Source organism: Crocodylus siamensis, chromosome 4, assembly GCF_052110815.1.
Source record: "Crocodylus siamensis isolate JL-2025a chromosome 4, ASM5211081v1, whole genome shotgun sequence".
In the NCBI taxonomy this organism is placed as follows: domain Eukaryota; kingdom Metazoa; phylum Chordata; order Crocodylia; family Crocodylidae; genus Crocodylus; species Crocodylus siamensis.
In genome coordinates this window covers 167,458,665-167,476,041 of record NC_143398.1, presented here as the reverse complement: position 1 = coordinate 167,476,041, position 17,377 = coordinate 167,458,665, and the positions used below count along the sequence as shown (strand labels likewise).

Below are 17,377 nucleotides of genomic sequence, written 5' to 3'. Positions count from 1 at the left end.
AACAAGAATAATGGCTTATTTTAGGTCAGTACTGTACAGATCATTACTGACCTAAAATATACCATTTTCTCCCTTTCAGCTTTTTAACATAGTGAATATTTTAGTTCCATGCAGTCATCTTTCTACAGACTTGGAGCCAGAACTGTTCTGCGAAGACAGAATGAGGACGGTGTTGCCACTTCTAGCTTAGGTAGATTTTTGTGTATGAGAAAATAGTCAAATATAGATTTACAGATGGTAATTAAAGAGAAATGCTGCTCTGACTAAATTAACATTTCTAAAATCTGAAAGTCAGCATTGAAGGCTGCCATGTAAAACTTGAATCACCTGTCTCCTAAAATGTTCAGCATGCAGTGTTAAATCCTTTTTTTTTTTTAAAGATGAAGGCAGTTTTTTTGGCCAATACTTTTCTATATCAGCACTGGTAATTCAATTGTATGAGGAACTGTGTGTGTTTGTGTTTGGTCAGTCACTGGTGTATCCTTGTATACCCATCCTGCACATGGGTTTTTAGTGCACGCTTGTACTTGCTTGGCATGCTATTGGTATCGCTTAGAATTTTCAAAGGGCTTTCAGGGTAGGGTTTCTACAAACACTTTTTGCTGTCCGTAGTTCCCCACATACTACTATACGTCTCTTTGAAGTCTATTTTGTTTTGCTGTTGTTTCCCGAATTGTTAATGTATTTTGTTTGTAGTTGAGTTCTTAACTAAACTAAAGTTTTGATTAGTTTGTGGTACATGGACAGAGCTTATGGCTATATAGTAGTGACAGTGATCACAACAAGATGTGAGTGGTGTGTCCTTTCTCAGTGAAACAGAAAACTTTTTAAAGAGGGATTAAATGGCTCAAGAACGGAACCTTTCAATACAGCTGACTACACCACCCCACTAGCAGGTAGTGGAAGCTGTTAATGAGGGTGGAGATGGCTCTTAAATGTCTGTTCTTAGTGATGGGTTCTGCGGTCTCCGTCCAGCTCTGAATGGGCTGATGTCCCCATCATGCAAACCATGGCCAGCGTTGTCATAATTCTTGTCTGTCTTAGCAATGAGGACAAAGATGGAATGAGAGTAAAAGGTGAACCTGTCATTTTTGCAGGTGGGCTATCCAGGTCAGGTTTGTGGAAAAATAGGGGGAACCAGCATGACAATTATCCACTCCTATGCTTGCTCTGTGAATGCGAAGAGAACTTTAGTGTCTATAGCCTTTGAGCTGCTACCTTTTCAGAACACATATGGACAAGGCAGCACATCTGTCAGATGCTATGTATGCAGTCAGAGGAGCAGTGTCTTAAATCCACGCTAAGCATTAAAAAATACCAAACAATAGAACTGAGGCATCTTTAATGATGACAAGTATTTGGATGCTATGCTGTGACCCTTTAAGCTCAGTCCTCATAATTATACATCTTTAAAGCACAGACAGATAATTGCAATACAATTTACAATGCACTTGGGGATTCCATTCCTTAAAAGTGCCTCATGCATGTAGAATTTCAGGCTCCAAGCATACATTTTAAAATGTAACAGATCCATGTGAATTAAAGTATTATTATATTTGCAATGCAAGTGTCTTTTCAGATTTTTCTGTGTGCTTAAATTCCCATGGGCTCTCCAGCTATGACCAGCAACCAATTTCCACTGTTGCCTAGAATACCCATCATGTACCAAGTTCCTGCCTAACCTAAAGTTAATGCTTGATTTGATTTTACATGGAGGAATCCCTTTAGTATGGGATTGTGCCACAGAACTGTTTTGCCATGTGTCCAACCCATCTTTACCACACATCCCATTATGAAATCAAGTTGTCTCTCTTACACCTGCCCAGACAGAATTTTTACCAGAAAAACAGGTTTTATCTTCTGTTCATTCCTTCAGAAGGAGAAAGAAAGGAAATGTTATGGCCCTAAATTTCAAATGTTACTACTGTTTCACTGACATTTGTTTTCTAGGCCCTCTTCTGAACTTCTCTTTGCTACTTCTGACTAAATTGTCACTGATAATGATGATCACAAAGAGGTATGGTGTGACTTGTCTTAGTAAAATAGAAAACTTCTTAAGAAGCATTATACTGTCTGTAAATGCCTCTTAATAAATGGCCCTGGACATTTCATACATAGACCTGTCTTTTACCTAGCTAAGTAACCAGTTTGTGTGTACACATGGGATAATTGCAGCACAAATTCTGAGTGTGATTAGAATTTGTGTGAAGAATCATTCTGAAGAACAGATCTGAACCCCAGGTCAAGTTTCAGGCTGTTTTGTGCCCTGGAATTTTTGTTGCAGAGTGCAGCAGCGTAAGCCTTTGGCTTTCCAGAGGAAGTCCACATTTTCAGTTTTCATCTATTACTGAAACCTATGGGACAAAAATAATCTCTCTCCTGTCCACTAGTTAACAAACTGTAGTGTCAGTTCTTTTCAGATAATCTACTTGTGCTTATTACAATGTTTAGAGCTGCTTACTAATTTAGTGGCAAGAAAGCACTCTTGCTCTTACTTTATGTCTTGCATTCTCTCTTTTATTTAAAGAACATACATTTCATTTAGAATAAAGTGCTAGTTTAGTGTCAGATCAGAATCAAAAGATGGAGAGGTCTTACAGTCTTGCAGATGTTAGGATAGTGAAAACAAAAAGTGTTTTTTGATACAGTATAGCATTGTGTTAGTATAGGCCTTGATCTTGCCATTACTAAATCCCTGCACAGCCCACTGACTTCACTGGGGCTCTCTGCAGACACATGGGATAGTTCAGACAGATCTGAATTGATGCAGTGGACAATTGCTGTAGTTTTATGTAATTAGTAGATTTGAAAGGCTTTTTGCTCATAGTAGATGCTGACTTCCCATTTGGCAGATTTTTTCACCTGATTATGTTGCTTTCATATGAGTTTGCTCTGGTGCACAGGCACAGAATCCAGGTTCAGGATCACTAATTCTTCCTGAAGACCTATTGATTTATATTCATTTATGTATATTTTACATGACCTCATAGTTGCATACAGTGTCTTGTAGTTGAATTAAAAGAATCTTGAAGACCTAACATTTCCTGTTAAATCTAGAAATCCAAACTAGTTTAAGAATGGACCATGAAGGAAAGTGGTAGGGAAGTAGCTTTGTGGAGTAGGGGAAGGCAATAAAACTCAGGGAAATGATGGCTTTCCTACAGCAAGCCAATCATGGAAGACTGGCTTTTGAATATTTTTGGTTGGTTTTAAATAACTTTTTTTTTTTTTTTTGTGCCTCATCTTTGAAAATCTTCATAGAAGAAATGTGTTAGGAGGGATGTAAAGGAAGAGGAGGTGGGTGACCAGTAGAAGACTATTCAAGGTGTAAAAGCAGCAGCTTGGAAGAAGGCATAAAGACACGAATAAGAGAAGAAAACAAAGGGAAAGGTTAGGCAACTGACTGTTGTCCTCCTCAGATGAATCCTGGAAGGACAGGTGGATCTTGCAACTTGTCCTGAATGTCACTAGCTCCAAGCTCTGGCTAATCAAGGAAGCAAACTCCAGAGCAAAAGACCTGCAATTAGCCACATTTATTTATTTGTTTATTCTTTACCTACATAATAGTTCATTCAAACACCTCAGTTTATTTTAGGTGCTGTAGTAATAGATGAAGTAATCTTTTATACAGATGGGACCCAGGCCATTTACAGCCCTAAGGGCAAATCCAAATAAAACCCGAAGCATCTTACTTTAGCTCTTAGTTACATTGTGCAGGGATGTATTCTGCTGATTGCTTTTGAATTTTTACAGTACTTGGTGCATTCGGAGAGATTAGAGGACATGATTATTAGTTTGGGATACTAGTATAGATAATTACTGAGGTGGTTTTTATGATAAGATGTTAATCCTTTATTGTGCTTTGGTGTTCTGGTGCAAATTGAGTCCTGAAGTGCTATATGTAAGTGAATGTAGGAAACTGTTCTCTAGAAAGTGTTCTGGTGTAAGGGTTTTCTAGGCATACGTTGGGAGGGTCCTCATTACTTACAGATAAGTTACGCAGATCACCCCAAGAAAGTAAACGCTTCGGAGGGCACGGCCCCATCATGTATTCTGTGTGGGCCACAAAAGTTGTAACCGAGGTGTTAAAGATACAGCTTGTGGGCCAGATTTTGCCTACAGAGCTGTTTCACCCAGCCAACAGGGCTCCTTGATAGGCTGCAAATTCAGGGGTGGACCCACACTGATTTTCCAGCTATGGAGCCCTTGGTTTGATGTATGTTGGCAGAGGGCGAGGTGAGTGATAGCAATATTAACCTCTGCACTGCTGTTGCTTGTCCCACCACTAGGTTCAGCTCTAGCTCAGAGGCCCAAGTGAGTTTGTCATCCCTGTGTTATATGTAAAACTGCTTTGGAGCTGTTTGAGAGGATTTGTAGGTTTGTTGGAACTGTCTTTTATGCCCCTCTGCTCATAAAGCCAGGCATTTTCATCAACCAGCTGTTCAGTGTTTGGCATAAGAGATGTCGGAACTAGTAAATTGAAACACTCCCCTAAATGGCCTTCTAATAGTTTCTGTGGGCCCCAAATGTCACAGTACTGGGTGTTTTCTTGAATGCTGGGAGTGAAGTCTTGACTCTGCTGGGAACCCTGCTGGAAAGCTGGGAGTCTTCCCCTTTCCTATGCTGTCAAGCTACCCTTCAAGCCCTTTGGGTGCATGGGTAATAAAGTTATGACACTTCCACTTATTTTGTGGCCTCAGGCAAGAATGCAGTACTTGGAGTAGGAAGGAGAAGGAAGCCTTTTTCTGCCAGATTGTTTGAAACTCCTCTGGGGGTTGTAATACTGAAATGTTTCCTGGGGAAACATAGTGGGGAGAAGATAGGTCAGGTGGTCATGAATATGTGATAAATTACGAAGGCAGGCATCAGATGTATCACACATGCATCATCACCTCGATATGTATAGTGCAGGTATAATGTACAAAATACTTAACTTGAAACAGAACATGCCAAACTCACAAGACTGTATTTCAGTACTTTAGGGTTGTTCGTTTGGTTAATAGTTACCTCTGTCAGTGCAAACAGCCTTGCATAGTCTACATTTAGCATTAGAAAAGCAGCTGCATAATGTGTGTACAGCTAAACTTAATTAAAAGCTACTCTGGAAAAGAAAGAACGGATTGCCAAAGACTCCAGAGTGGTGGGGAACCAGAAACGAGAAGGTAACTTATGATTTCATTCTTTTAATATACCTTAGCAACCACTGTGTTTTAAAGAAAAAACAGAATCCCTTGATACAGCTAAGGGGTGAAGTGCTGGAAGTCGCTGGAAATTCTGCCATTGACTTCAGTAGGGCCAGGATTTCACCCCATAAGTGTAACAAAATAGGCCACCTTCTGAAGAATCCCTTTGGCCTTTGGGAAGTAGCCGCTTATTGATTCTTGCTGGGTCTGGGGGCAACTAGAGGCTCTGAAAACTATGTACCAAATGTGGTGCAAGTATCTACAATACAAGCTTACCTGTGCTGAGTGGTAAAATTCAGTTCTTATGCAGTGGGGTTACTACCTTCCAAAAGGTGAAGACTTTCTCAGGGTTATTCTGAGCAAGGTATTCCTTTGAATACATCCATGCAAAATTTTGGTTTAGTTGATATGTCTCCATTCCAGTTAATGATTGAACTTGGATTACCTAATCGATCCAGCTTGTTGCATCTGAGCCCCATGCTGAGAGGCAATATTCAACGCTTTTCTTATTAAACAAAATGGTCCTGTCTGTTTTAATCTTAACTGACTTGGACCTCTTTGATATTTCTCTTAGACAATCTGCTTCAACTTGATTCGTCGTCATTCCAGGATAGTGGTGTCCTTGGGGTCTCTCCTAATATTGATACGGTACAGAAGATTTAAAATCAGGTACTGTTTTGGGCTGCTCTCCCACAAAAGCAAAATCTAGAATTTAATGCATTTTTTGTGTGTGATTTATCTTTATTTTTGGTTCTTTCAGCTGATGTTCACAAGGAATAGAGTCACGTGATGTATGAAGGCAAACACATACACTTCTCTGAGGTTGACAATAAGCCCTTGTGCTCATACAGCCCCAAACTGTGCAAGCAGAGGCGACTTAACGGCTACGCCTTCTGTATCAGACACGTTCTGGAGGATAAGACTGCCCCCTTCAAGCAATGTGAATATGTGGCCAAGTATAACAGCCAACGCTGCACCAATCCCATCCCCAAATCTGAGGACCGTAGGTGAGTGATGTTGGCCCTCAGCAAATGGGAAAAAGATTCAGCCAGTTTGGATACAGGTGTGGCTTTTCTGTTTAGGGAGAGATAGATCGAATAGATTGAATGGCAGCATGTTTGTGAAGGGTTTTAATTTTAAGGCCAGTATGCTTTTTTTTTTAACTTATACAGTATATTTGCAAGCCTTCTTATTGTTTTTACTCAATTTCACTGTAAGATACATGAATCAAACTTGAACCTAGTGTAATATTGTCTCTTCTTCATTTGTTTTGCCACTGATGCTACATGTGAACCAATGCTCTTAAAAGATTCATTTTCCTGAAGAAGCTGCATGGAAATCTGGTTTTGACAGGATAGGCAAAATGTGGTGCTGGGAGAATAAATGGGCTTCTAGGAAGAGTTTGAAAATTAGTGGCCTCAGGGCAGTTCAGCACTCTTGATCCAATTAGGTACTCATATAATGCCTATCACTGTAGTATCAGAGTACCACGCCTCTTTAATAAACGCATATTCATAGCAGCCCTGTGAGAGGAAGTCTCATGGAAGTGTCATCAGCACCTTACAGAGGGTTATTGGAGCACAGGGATTATATGACATGCCAAAGGCTGCATCGAAAGCCTGTGCCAAAAGTGAAATTAAATCTCCTAAATCCTAACTTGGGGCCATAAACACAAAATTATTCTTCCTTACCCCTTAAGACTGTGATAGACAGTGACATTATGGTGACATTGAGCAAAAAGAAGAGGAGAATTAGGCCATAATTTCCATATGTTCCCACTGACTTGCAGTCATTTAAATTGTGGTCAGGAATGCAGCTAGCTTCTAATCTTAGTTTCCACTACTTTAATTTTCAAGAGAGCCAGTGCCACACTTTTTACCACAAGTCTGGTATTTCATCTTTTGAAATGAAGTGTTTGGTTAAATATCTGAGACTGGGCTTTGTCCCATGGAAACCATAGGATTTTTAAACTAAAAAGTAAACAAAATATGCCAAAAAAGGACAGACTGCTGTTCACTGACCTTTCACATTATTAGATGCCATTCACTAACCTTTCAGGTTATTAGCAGTGTTCCCACTGTGCCCTACCTATAAGTTCCTTCTCGGTTCACAGCTCCCTCTCTTATTTGAAACAGCTGGGATTGGGCTCTAAATTAACTTGCACTTCACCTGCCATTTTAGCCGAGGAGACTGATGAAGTGAGAAGAAAACTTGAATGTTTGTCAAAAGGTGTAGAGCAAATTCTCAAATGGCACTGTCTGAATAACTTGAAGTCATGACCTGACAGTCATTGACTGGTTCTTTGCTACTGTACAGTAGAAACTGTTTGGAGGTTAGCTAACAGAAAAATAACCCTGGAAATTGTCTGATCAAAAGTTACACTGTTATTTCAGAGGCAAGAACTAACTGGGCCACAGTTCCTGCTCTAGTCATACTTAAAAAATAAATAAATTTTTAAAAAGGCAAGAAAAAAAAAAGCAACCACAAACTCTTCACAAAAAAACTTAGTGAGGGTTCCCAGATCTCATATGTCCCCATGAAATTTGAGATTGCTTTATAAAGTACAAAGCCAATTCATTGTGTAAAATGAAACTTAATCAAACGTGTACAGTATAATGTGGTGGTAGCTTCTGGAAGGCATTGTTCTAGAATAATTAAACTGCATGTCAAGCATTGCATTACAGTACTAGAAGAGGACAGCAGGTGTGTCAAGGAGGGAATAAACCTTTAATTTCAAATGAGAAAATGGGATAGGTTGGAATTAATGCTTTCAAATATGGCTGCTCAGAAGGGATTTTACAGTTGAATAATAGAATTTCGAAGGTTTCTAGTAAATTTGAACCAGATACAAACCATATTTTTGGTAGGCATGTCTATCTCTCTTTTTTGGAGAGATTTTTCACCGTCTGTTCTCTGTAAATCTGTTTAGCCATTTCTGGATTCCTCATTTGCAGCCTTTAATTTTCTAACTTTACTTTATCTGTCATAGTACAGGCTAACTTGCATTATACAATGTTAGGTCCAAAAAGGTGCAGGATCAAAAGCAGACCATATCAGTTTTTGATTAGTGGGTGCATCTACACAAGACATTTACTGGACAGTTGACTAAAACTGCAGTAAACATCTCAACATCTACGTGTGCACTTCTGTTAGGGCGCATGAAACTAATAAACTCTTCAGCAGGGTAGTACTTGTAAATATAAGTACTACCCTGCTGCAGAGTTTTTTCAGTGAATGTGTAGATACCAGTCCAGCTGGCTGGGGCACAAGGGTGCTTCAGTGTGGGGGTTGCCCCAGCCAGTCTCTCTGCAGCACATTGAGCCTAGTTGGAGCAGCCCTAGGCTGGCAGGCTGACCCCCTGGGCCTCCTGCCAGCCGGGGCTGCTGTGACCTGGCTCAATGTGCTATGGTTTGAGTGCATATTTAAATGGCATGCTTGGGAGCTTCCCAGGAGTAATAAACTGTAGAACAATAAGCTCTGCAGTTTATTGCTGCACATTAATGGCACGTGTAGACATGCTCAGTGCTATTGCCATCCTTTTTCATTTTTAAGTTTTAAAAATTATAACAGAATGGGGCAAATACATTTGAATGCCAAGAGCTTACAAGAGAGAATGTTTCTCTGACCCGGAGGTGTGGAGTCAGATGCAGCCAACCACAAAATTGGTTAATGTTCCTTTAACTTGTTAATATTCCTTGTTACCTATTCATTTTCTACAAATTAAATTATTATTAGTGCATGACTTAATGGCCTTACTGGAAATCTATTCTTATTCACTGTACTCTGTAAATTATATATGTTTTATATTTAGCTTGAATGTATGGGCCCCAATTTTTTCCTGTCCAGTTACTCTAAACAGATAATGAAACTCAATTTTGTTTTTTTTAATTATGGTGTTACATTTTAGCTAGACTAGTCTCACCATTTTACCTCTTAAGGCTCTTCTTTAAAGATGTAATTAATCCGTATTTGTCAGTGTTTTCTGGTTGTAAGTCCCTCATTTTCCACTTTATCCCATTTATTGACATGAGTGTTATTTTCTGACTTATGCAGATCTTTCTGTAAACAAGGTGACTGGAAATTAATACTGATCCAGAATCCTGTATGGACTAGGAAGCAGAGTGTTTTAGGCATTGGGTGAAAAGCATGACTTGCTTTAGCTGTCTGCTCTTCAAGCCAGGTTGAAATTATCCTGTTGGAAGAAAACAGAGTTTAACATCCTTTGTACACACCACGTTTGCTATTTCTAACCAGGATCAACTCACTCCTCTTTTAGTGTGTGTTCATCGCAGTTTGCCCTGCATACACCAGACTGATGTGTATTTAACAGAAGAGTGGAGACTGTTTTTGTTATGTGGTGTTAAATGAATCAGAAGTTAAAAAATAGACTCATCCTTTTGAAGCATAGGCATGGCCTGCATGTTGTCTAATCAGTGTTTTGTGCAGTGATTACCTAGTATCTTGGACTTCTATTCAGAAGCTCTGCCTTCATAGTGAACTCTTAGCCTTTAACACTGTAATATTATCAGTTAAAATAATTTAAATGATTCAAAGCTTTTTCCTCTGCCATAACAAAAAGATACAAAGACATAAAAATAAATTATTGACACAATTGCACCAAAACATCCTGGCACTTAAAGAACCTTTAGAATTAATTAACATTTCCCCACTTTATTTGGTTTTCTTATTTATTTTTTTCATTCCCTTCCATTTGGACAATGGAAATAGACACTAGTTTTACCTTCAAGCGGTTGTACAAGCCTTAGGCTGCAGTGTTTGGCATATGAACACCATAGGAGAATGTTAAACCAGACAAACCTCTTTCCATGGTAATAAGAAAAAACTCATGGGGACCTTTTCACTGTGATTAAGTTTTGACAGAGGTTCTATGAATTAGCTCTCAGTCTAGCAAATCACTGAAGTATCTGCTTTACTTTAAGCAGGTGACCACTCTTACCAACTACAGTGCCAGTAGTATTGATCCTTTAATACCTATCTGTTACAGCATTTAAGAAGTGTTTCTCCATATGAATTTTACTAGAGTCCAGTTCTTGCGTGCTGTCATAAAGATTGAGAACACTTAATCTCAGCCTTCTGCTTTCCACTCTTTAATTACAGCATTACCTATTGTAATTTATTAATTGTATTTAGAAAGTACTCTTTTTTAGTATTACCATTTTACTTGCAATTTTTTTTAAATCCAGGGATATTAAATCCATGTAGACCAGTAGTAATTTTATTTTGAAAAGAAATTAAGTTTCTTTGGCATGATTGACTTTTCTCAAACTCATACCAAACCACATTTAAGTAAGACAGACTACTGCAATTTTTTCCCTCTGTCCTTCCCTGTTTTTTATACTATCCATAAATATTTCTGATTTTTCTTAATTTACATGATTAGGCTTCTAAGCCTATAATTTTCATCTTCCTTTCTTGAATTCTTCCCTCCCCCCCATATAGTGAACTGTAGTTTTGGATACTGAAATCTGGCCCCCTTTACACAGTCCTCCCTGAAAGTCAGTAGGATTTCTCCTCACAGGTGGGAGGGACTGCAGGTGGAGTTAGTTGAAAGATTAAGATTCAAGCCTGGACTTCCTCTCTTTTTTCCCTGACCTTAAGTGTCTTTATTTCTGTCTCTTAAACCTAGCCAGCCAAAAATGAATTAACTATTCATCTGCTAAATTCCCTAATTTAGTATGTTACCTGTGGCTGTAAGCTGTTATTCCCTTTGTCATTTCAGTTTCATGTCTGAGGCATAAACTTATGCTGATTTTTTTTAAGCAAAATTTAATTTGAAATAGTTTCTTAGAACAGCTTGAAACCTACATTTGTGCCATCACATGTGTGTACATATATTCACTGCATGTTTTACACAACACAGTGACAACAGGATAGAACTTTTTAGTTTAAAATATCCAAACTTTTCTATGCAACTACCCAGTTGTTCTTTCTGATACTTATTTTAACCATAATAAATAATATCAGTGATGTTTTTATTTTTTTAAGTGGCCAACTTTTCAAACATAAATAGTGGCCCTTCTCAGCAAAGATCTCCAAAACAAGATTGTCCCACAAAAAATACTTTTGTAATTTGGCTCCACCATAGTGTATTTACTAAAAACATTCACTATGAAAGAACAGCTTGACAGAAGGGATAATAGCGACTCCTGTACTTTTAATTTTGGAGGTCTTAAAAAGATTCCATGTGCCAAGACTGTAATAACCATGTTCTTAGTGTCAGGACTGATTATTTTATACTATTGTGTACCAGGTAGTCCTTTTGAACACCTTAACCTGTGTCCAATTTGGATATGAGAGGTAGATTTTTTTTTTTTAATTTTAAGTGGAGAGGAATGTGGCTCTCCTGTGAATGTAAAGTAGATACACACCTTTATTATAGACTAACTGAATGTGTGTATGTATATGTGGAGCACAAGCTTTTGTGAACCCAGGTTCACTTCATCAGATGCTGTATGACCTTGGGTTCACGAAAGTTTGTATGTGCACTCTCTCTCTCTCTCTCTCCCCCCCTCATATGAGAGAGAGAATCTTATTTAGTTAGTCTATAAAGATGCATATCTATCCTGCCTTTTGACTGACTTCAGATGATAACATACTAACTTTTTAAATTCTTAAAATTATAAGTTGTCATTTGTGGAAGGTCTCATTTTCTCTTGTGGGTCTGTTAAATGGACAAGGATGAGCTAATAGTCTCATTTGTTCAGTGGCAGAGGAGATGTGTTTTTTTGTTGTTTTGGGGGTTGCGTTTTTCATGTTGTTTGGGGGTTGCATTTTTTGTGGTTTTACAATATTTTGTTAAGAGTATTTATTTAAAAGAAAAGTATAAGGAATTTGCTGTTTTCACTTTTCAAAGGTACTGCAACAGCCACCTACAGGTACTTGGCTTTATACCTAAAAAGGAGAGGAAGAAAAAGAATGATCCAATAGAAGAGGTGAAGGTCAGGCACCAGATGGATACTATGGCCTTCAGTCTGACAGTGCCCACACTGGCCTTGAAGATGCCCAATGGACTGGATGGGATGTCCCTCTCTCCACCAGGGGCTAGGCTTCCTCTTCACTACCTGGAAGCAGAGTTGGACGATCCCTTTGCTTTCAATGAGGAGGATGATGACTTAAAGAAAGGGGCAACGGTGAGGAAAAAGTTGCAGAGCAAGCTGGCCCAAAACCGGCAGCGCCAGAGAGAGACAGAAATTTTAAAAATTCGTCAAGAGCACTTTAGCCCCCTTCCTGCACCTTTGCAGCAGCAGCCTCTGCAGCAGCAGCAGCACTCCCATCTGCCACCTTTGTCAGCTTCTTTAAAGCCTACAGGGCTACCGCAGGGCTTAGTCTGCAAGTCACCTCAACCTCAGAACACCAGCCTACCAATGCAGGGAGTGGCACCCACCACACACACTATAGCACAAGCAAGGCAGTTGTCTACCAAGAGACCTCTGCCTCTCCTGCCACCTGCTAGGGCTCCTGTCACGGACCCACCAAGGACTGATAGGGTCCTAATGAAAGCCACAGCCTTCTCTCCGCACTCGTTCTGCATGAGCCGGCTACAGAGACTGGTGAAACTGTGCACTCGAAAACAGCAGCTGGACACTGATCTGTTTCCCCATCTAGGTAGGAAGATAATTAAATATATCATTGCATTGTGTTTTCAAGATGTTATGACATAACATGGCTCTTTACTAACCCTGTACTTCATTCACTTACGTCACTGTAAAGTTAATTAGCATGTGCCTTTATGAAAGGGATCTCAACAGGTGCCTATTCACACCACATCTGTCTTATATCTTCTTTTTTTATTTTTCATAACTCTCTAAAATTGCTGCTTAATGATTTGAGAGGCAAAGTTGAGGCATAACTCACTCAGGGTTTTGGTCATGAAACGCCTGAATTATACCTAGATGGAGCAGATAGGCGAGATTGGACAGGCAAATTTTGTAAACCCAAGTATTAAAATCACGAAATAAGGAGACAAATGCAGCTTTGGAGGCTGTATCTAGAGTTCTGTGCACTGCAGACCTTCAGTTGATTTCACTGGAAATTTGGGGTTTAAAAAAGAATTTTTATAATGACTGGGGACCTGACTGAGCCAGGAAAAAGCCAGCCTTGTATTGCCCAGAAGAACTTCAGGAGTTGATAGTAAGTAATGAGGGTTGGGGTCTTTCCACAGTCTTGAACAGAAGCAGTCCATTTTATATATGCATGCATATACACAATTTCTGGGCATTATATAGACAGTGGATGTGTCTACACGAGACACCTTTATGTGCAGTGGAGTGTTCTACTGTGCATTAGTGCATCATGGCAAAAACCATGCTAATGCACAGTAGAATTAGTCCACTGCGTGTTAAGTGTCACACAAAATGTTTGCCTTTGCTACTGCACATTAACGCAGCTACTGCACCTTTATCTAGTACCTCATATTAGAGGTACTAAATTTAATCCACAGTAGCAAAGCTGTATTAACGAATGTATAGACGCACCCAGTTAGTACTAATTCTGTTAAGTGTTGATATATTAGCCTGGATTTTTTTGTATGAATTGTTACTGACTGGCAGGAATAATGTTCTCTGAAATTTTAAGCAGTCTGATATGGCTTGGGTTTTGGCTCTGCAGTGTTCACTGAGGTGCATGAACCCATGAAGTCACCTTACTTTTCAGTTAAGGTCTTTTGTAGTTAAGTTTTGCAGGAGATAAAGGATTGGGCAGTGAGCAAGAGAAATAAGAGCCAGAAATGTAATGCAGTGAAAACAACCAGCAGTTTGCATAAGAATTAAAAAAAAAACAAAAAAAACTTCCAATAAGTCCAGCCAGCTCTTTACACCAGCGGCAACATATTACTTAATCACAAACATCTGTAATTTTTGCTATTTCAATTAACCTTTTTTAATTTGCTGTTAAGAGCTGCCCTTTGGCACTTGTGGAATAATTGCACTGTTTGTTCAGAAGCCAATTAATGTCCTCCAGCATGTCTCTTAAGGGACATCATTCAGAAAAAACACTATTTGATGGTCTTCTGGATAATATAGTTATTTTGAGGAATGAGGACTTGAATGCTACACCAAATAGGTTATAAAGCTATCTGGCCTTGTGGAGTAGTGTAAAGGTAGTGTTGCATATCCAGGTGTTTCGCATTCTGCATTAGTGTTTACTATAAAAATAACTCCTCACATTCTATTCGGTTTTAGGGAATATTGTCATCAAATTTTTGCAGGTAAAATTTTAGAAATGCTGTGTGTTAACCACATGAAAATGAGCACATTAAATTATAGCATTTTATAATTGCATATTAACATAACATACCTAATTATGTATCAGCTGTTTCATAAATCAGAAAAAATACTTGTTTGCAAGGTCATAAAACAGGTTATTTTTGGAGGATTTTTTTTTAATTCTGCTGCAGTAACTTCTGGGGTTTCTATTTAAGAAAATACTTAGTCCTAAAGCTCATAGGCACTAGTATGAAGTTTGCCAAGATAATTGTTAAAAATATACTCTTAATTTTAAATCTTAAACAAAACTGCAAAGTAGTGTTTATACAAACCCAGTGTAAAATGAGGCTGAATCTGGCTTTGATTTCCCCTTGTGCTCTCTCATCCCACTAAGAATCAAATGATTTAATATCCCAACACGTGATTATTTGGTAATACTGGCTCTGTTGTGCCTATGTCTTTATGTTAACACCAGTCTTGCTTCTCATTCCTCCATCAGTATAATCAGTGTAAAATGTAAACCTGTCTTATCCTAGTTTTCTTAGGACGTGAACTTAGGCCAAATCTGAATATCTAGAATTTGACACCAAGAGTAAACTTTTCAGAAGGACTGTGGTGACTTAAGACTCTGGAGTCCAGTTGCCATTTTTCAGCTCATAAGTCAGAGTTGTGGCTCTGAAATTATGTATACTCTATTGAAAATGTTATTCCCAAACTGCCTTTAGGTTCTTGAACTGGTATGTTGGTGTGCTAGGTATCTGGGTTTGTATAACTGACATTGATTTCTCTTATAGAGTAATAGTAATAAAATACTCTCTTTTTTGCTCCAGTCTCTGTCCCATTTTAGGGATCACATGGGGAAAGAATGAACAGTGGCCAGTTTGTAAGTGTGTCTGCATTTCCCCTCTTGCTAAGGACTCAGCAAGGATGGGAGGCAGAGAAGGGGGTCATGTGACAAATTGCAACTGATGACAGCCACAGTTTCTGGTCTGGGATTACAGCTGATACTGGGCCTGCACCCATGAATGCAAGCACAACTCCAGGATGCCCACAGAGGGCTAGGGGTAGAGAGTGTGCACTCCCCTCTCCTCTCCTGTCAGCCGGGGAGATGAGTAGAGCTCATTGCCCAACAAGGTGCCCCCATCGCTCTCTGTCTGGAAAACCAACTTTATCTTGCTCCAGCCAGGAGTCTGAGCATGTGTGCCAGCCCCTAGTGCTCTTGTGTTTTTTGTAGTGATAGAAACTTCATAGCACTATAAAAATAATATCTGCCTAAGCCCTAGGTTACTATCCTGAGCTTCATGATAGTGAAGGCCACAGACTAAGTTGATTCTGCTCCAAAAATCACTAACTAATCTGACATTAGTTGTGTGTACTTTAGTCAGGCTGGAAGGGAGAACACACTGCTTTAAGAGTGAATAACTGTTCCTCATTATTCTTCTTTTGCCTGGAGCCTTAACCCCTTTTTCACTAATACGTTTTTTAGGTGGCATGTGATTACACAGAATATTCCTCTGCTTTGTACAGCTGTGTGTCCTCCTATCTCCCTGCAGCTTTATTCTGTGGTTATGCTATTCTGCTCTTCTTTCAGTGGGGGGAGCACAGGAGTTGTAATATGAACAGAAATGAAAACAGGTTATGTGACCTATTTAGATCCAAATCCAGCATAGATAATTCTTGGACTGTCAGTTCTCAGCAGAGACTTTCCCTTTACCCGTGTCTTTAAAGAATTAGCATGTTTGGTACAGGAATACTTGCCTGCATGCATGTAAGAATGGTGGTGGCTTGGGATTTTGTTTATGGACAAAGAAGGCCAGTAAAGAAATTAAAGGCAAAACTGGTGATTGAAAAATGCAGTAAGTAACCTGCTATTTGCATGCTGTAATGAAGCTGATATCATAACTCTTCCTACTTAATTCAGAATATTGCATAATTCATCAAACATAATTTATCCTATGTAGGACATAGAATACCATTAACAGTTATTGCCAGAAATTATTTGGAAATATTGAGGACAGTGGAGTCTCTCTTCATCCATCTTTCATGGTCTCTGCTGCTCTTATCTTAGGGTTAGACTGGTCTGAAGACAGTGGAGAAGAGTTGGAGGACTCAGAGCAAACTTCGCCATACCGGGTTGCATGGTCTATCCGAGAAACTCTCAGATACGAAAAACATGAGTAAGTACCCTTTTAATTGTTCAGATGGAGTGCAGTTTAATGAAGAACTTAAATATGGACTTTGCTTTAAGAAGAACCAGTGGGGCTTGCTACGGTTTTGGCTGAATCGGGGCCAGCTCTGCTTAAATCAGTAGCAGGTAAATATTTTTGGAGCTATATATGTGAGATTTGTATTTGTTTACCAGAAAAAAGGTTGGCAATTTAAGGGACAGGTTACCTTTCAAAATCCTGTAATACATTTGGTAAGTCCATAAACTTGATCTACTTGAGGAGGCTGATATAAACAAACAAAAAACCATGTACCCCAAGAGAGTGCAGTAATAGTATTACCAAATAAATGAAAGACATAAACGTTAAACCTTCTTTTAGCAGTCTTAAATAGTAGCTTTCATAGTGTTTTACCATTTCTTCATTTTATTTTTTTTAATAAGTATTAGTAATTTATCACTGAATTATTCTTCATTTCTGAAGACATTGTATTCATTTACCCAAGACCAGTGTTTCTGAAACTGGGACACATGTACCACTGGAGGTCTACAACAGACCTAAAGTGTATGCAAAAGGAAGAACTGTGAGGGGAGAAAAATGGAAAGGGCAAATATAAATGGACAAAAAGGAAGAAAAAAAATGAAAAACAACTCTACAATATCCCTTAGGTTTGTGGAGAGCTTACAGCATAGTTGTATTGACAAAAAGTATTACATAAAATAACGTACAAGAATTGCATGGGTAAACAGCACTATATCAAACCTCAGAAGGAATACACAACCAGTGATCCAGATCAAAGGAGTTG

General features: G+C 38.9%; 1 protein-coding gene across 3 annotated transcripts in view; it reads left to right on the top strand.

The window, feature by feature from the left end:
* The window catches only part of INO80D (INO80 complex subunit D), a 58,140-nt gene that overhangs the window by 3,231 nt on the left and 37,532 nt on the right, over positions 1-17,377 (top strand). For 2 of the 3 annotated variants that reach the window (XM_090044817.1, XM_090044818.1), the window contains exons 2-5: positions 5,758-5,852; positions 5,944-6,190; positions 12,058-12,809; positions 16,476-16,584. In XM_090044817.1, coding sequence (XP_089900943.1) covers positions 5,973-6,190; positions 12,058-12,809; positions 16,476-16,584 — 1,079 coding nt within the window. In that variant the 5' untranslated portion in view covers positions 5,758-5,852; positions 5,944-5,972. Of the gene's footprint in view, positions 1-3,139; positions 5,163-5,757; positions 5,853-5,943; positions 6,191-12,057; positions 12,810-16,475; positions 16,585-17,377 lie in introns of those variants that run through there. The other variant, XM_090044816.1, reaches the window with a different exon arrangement.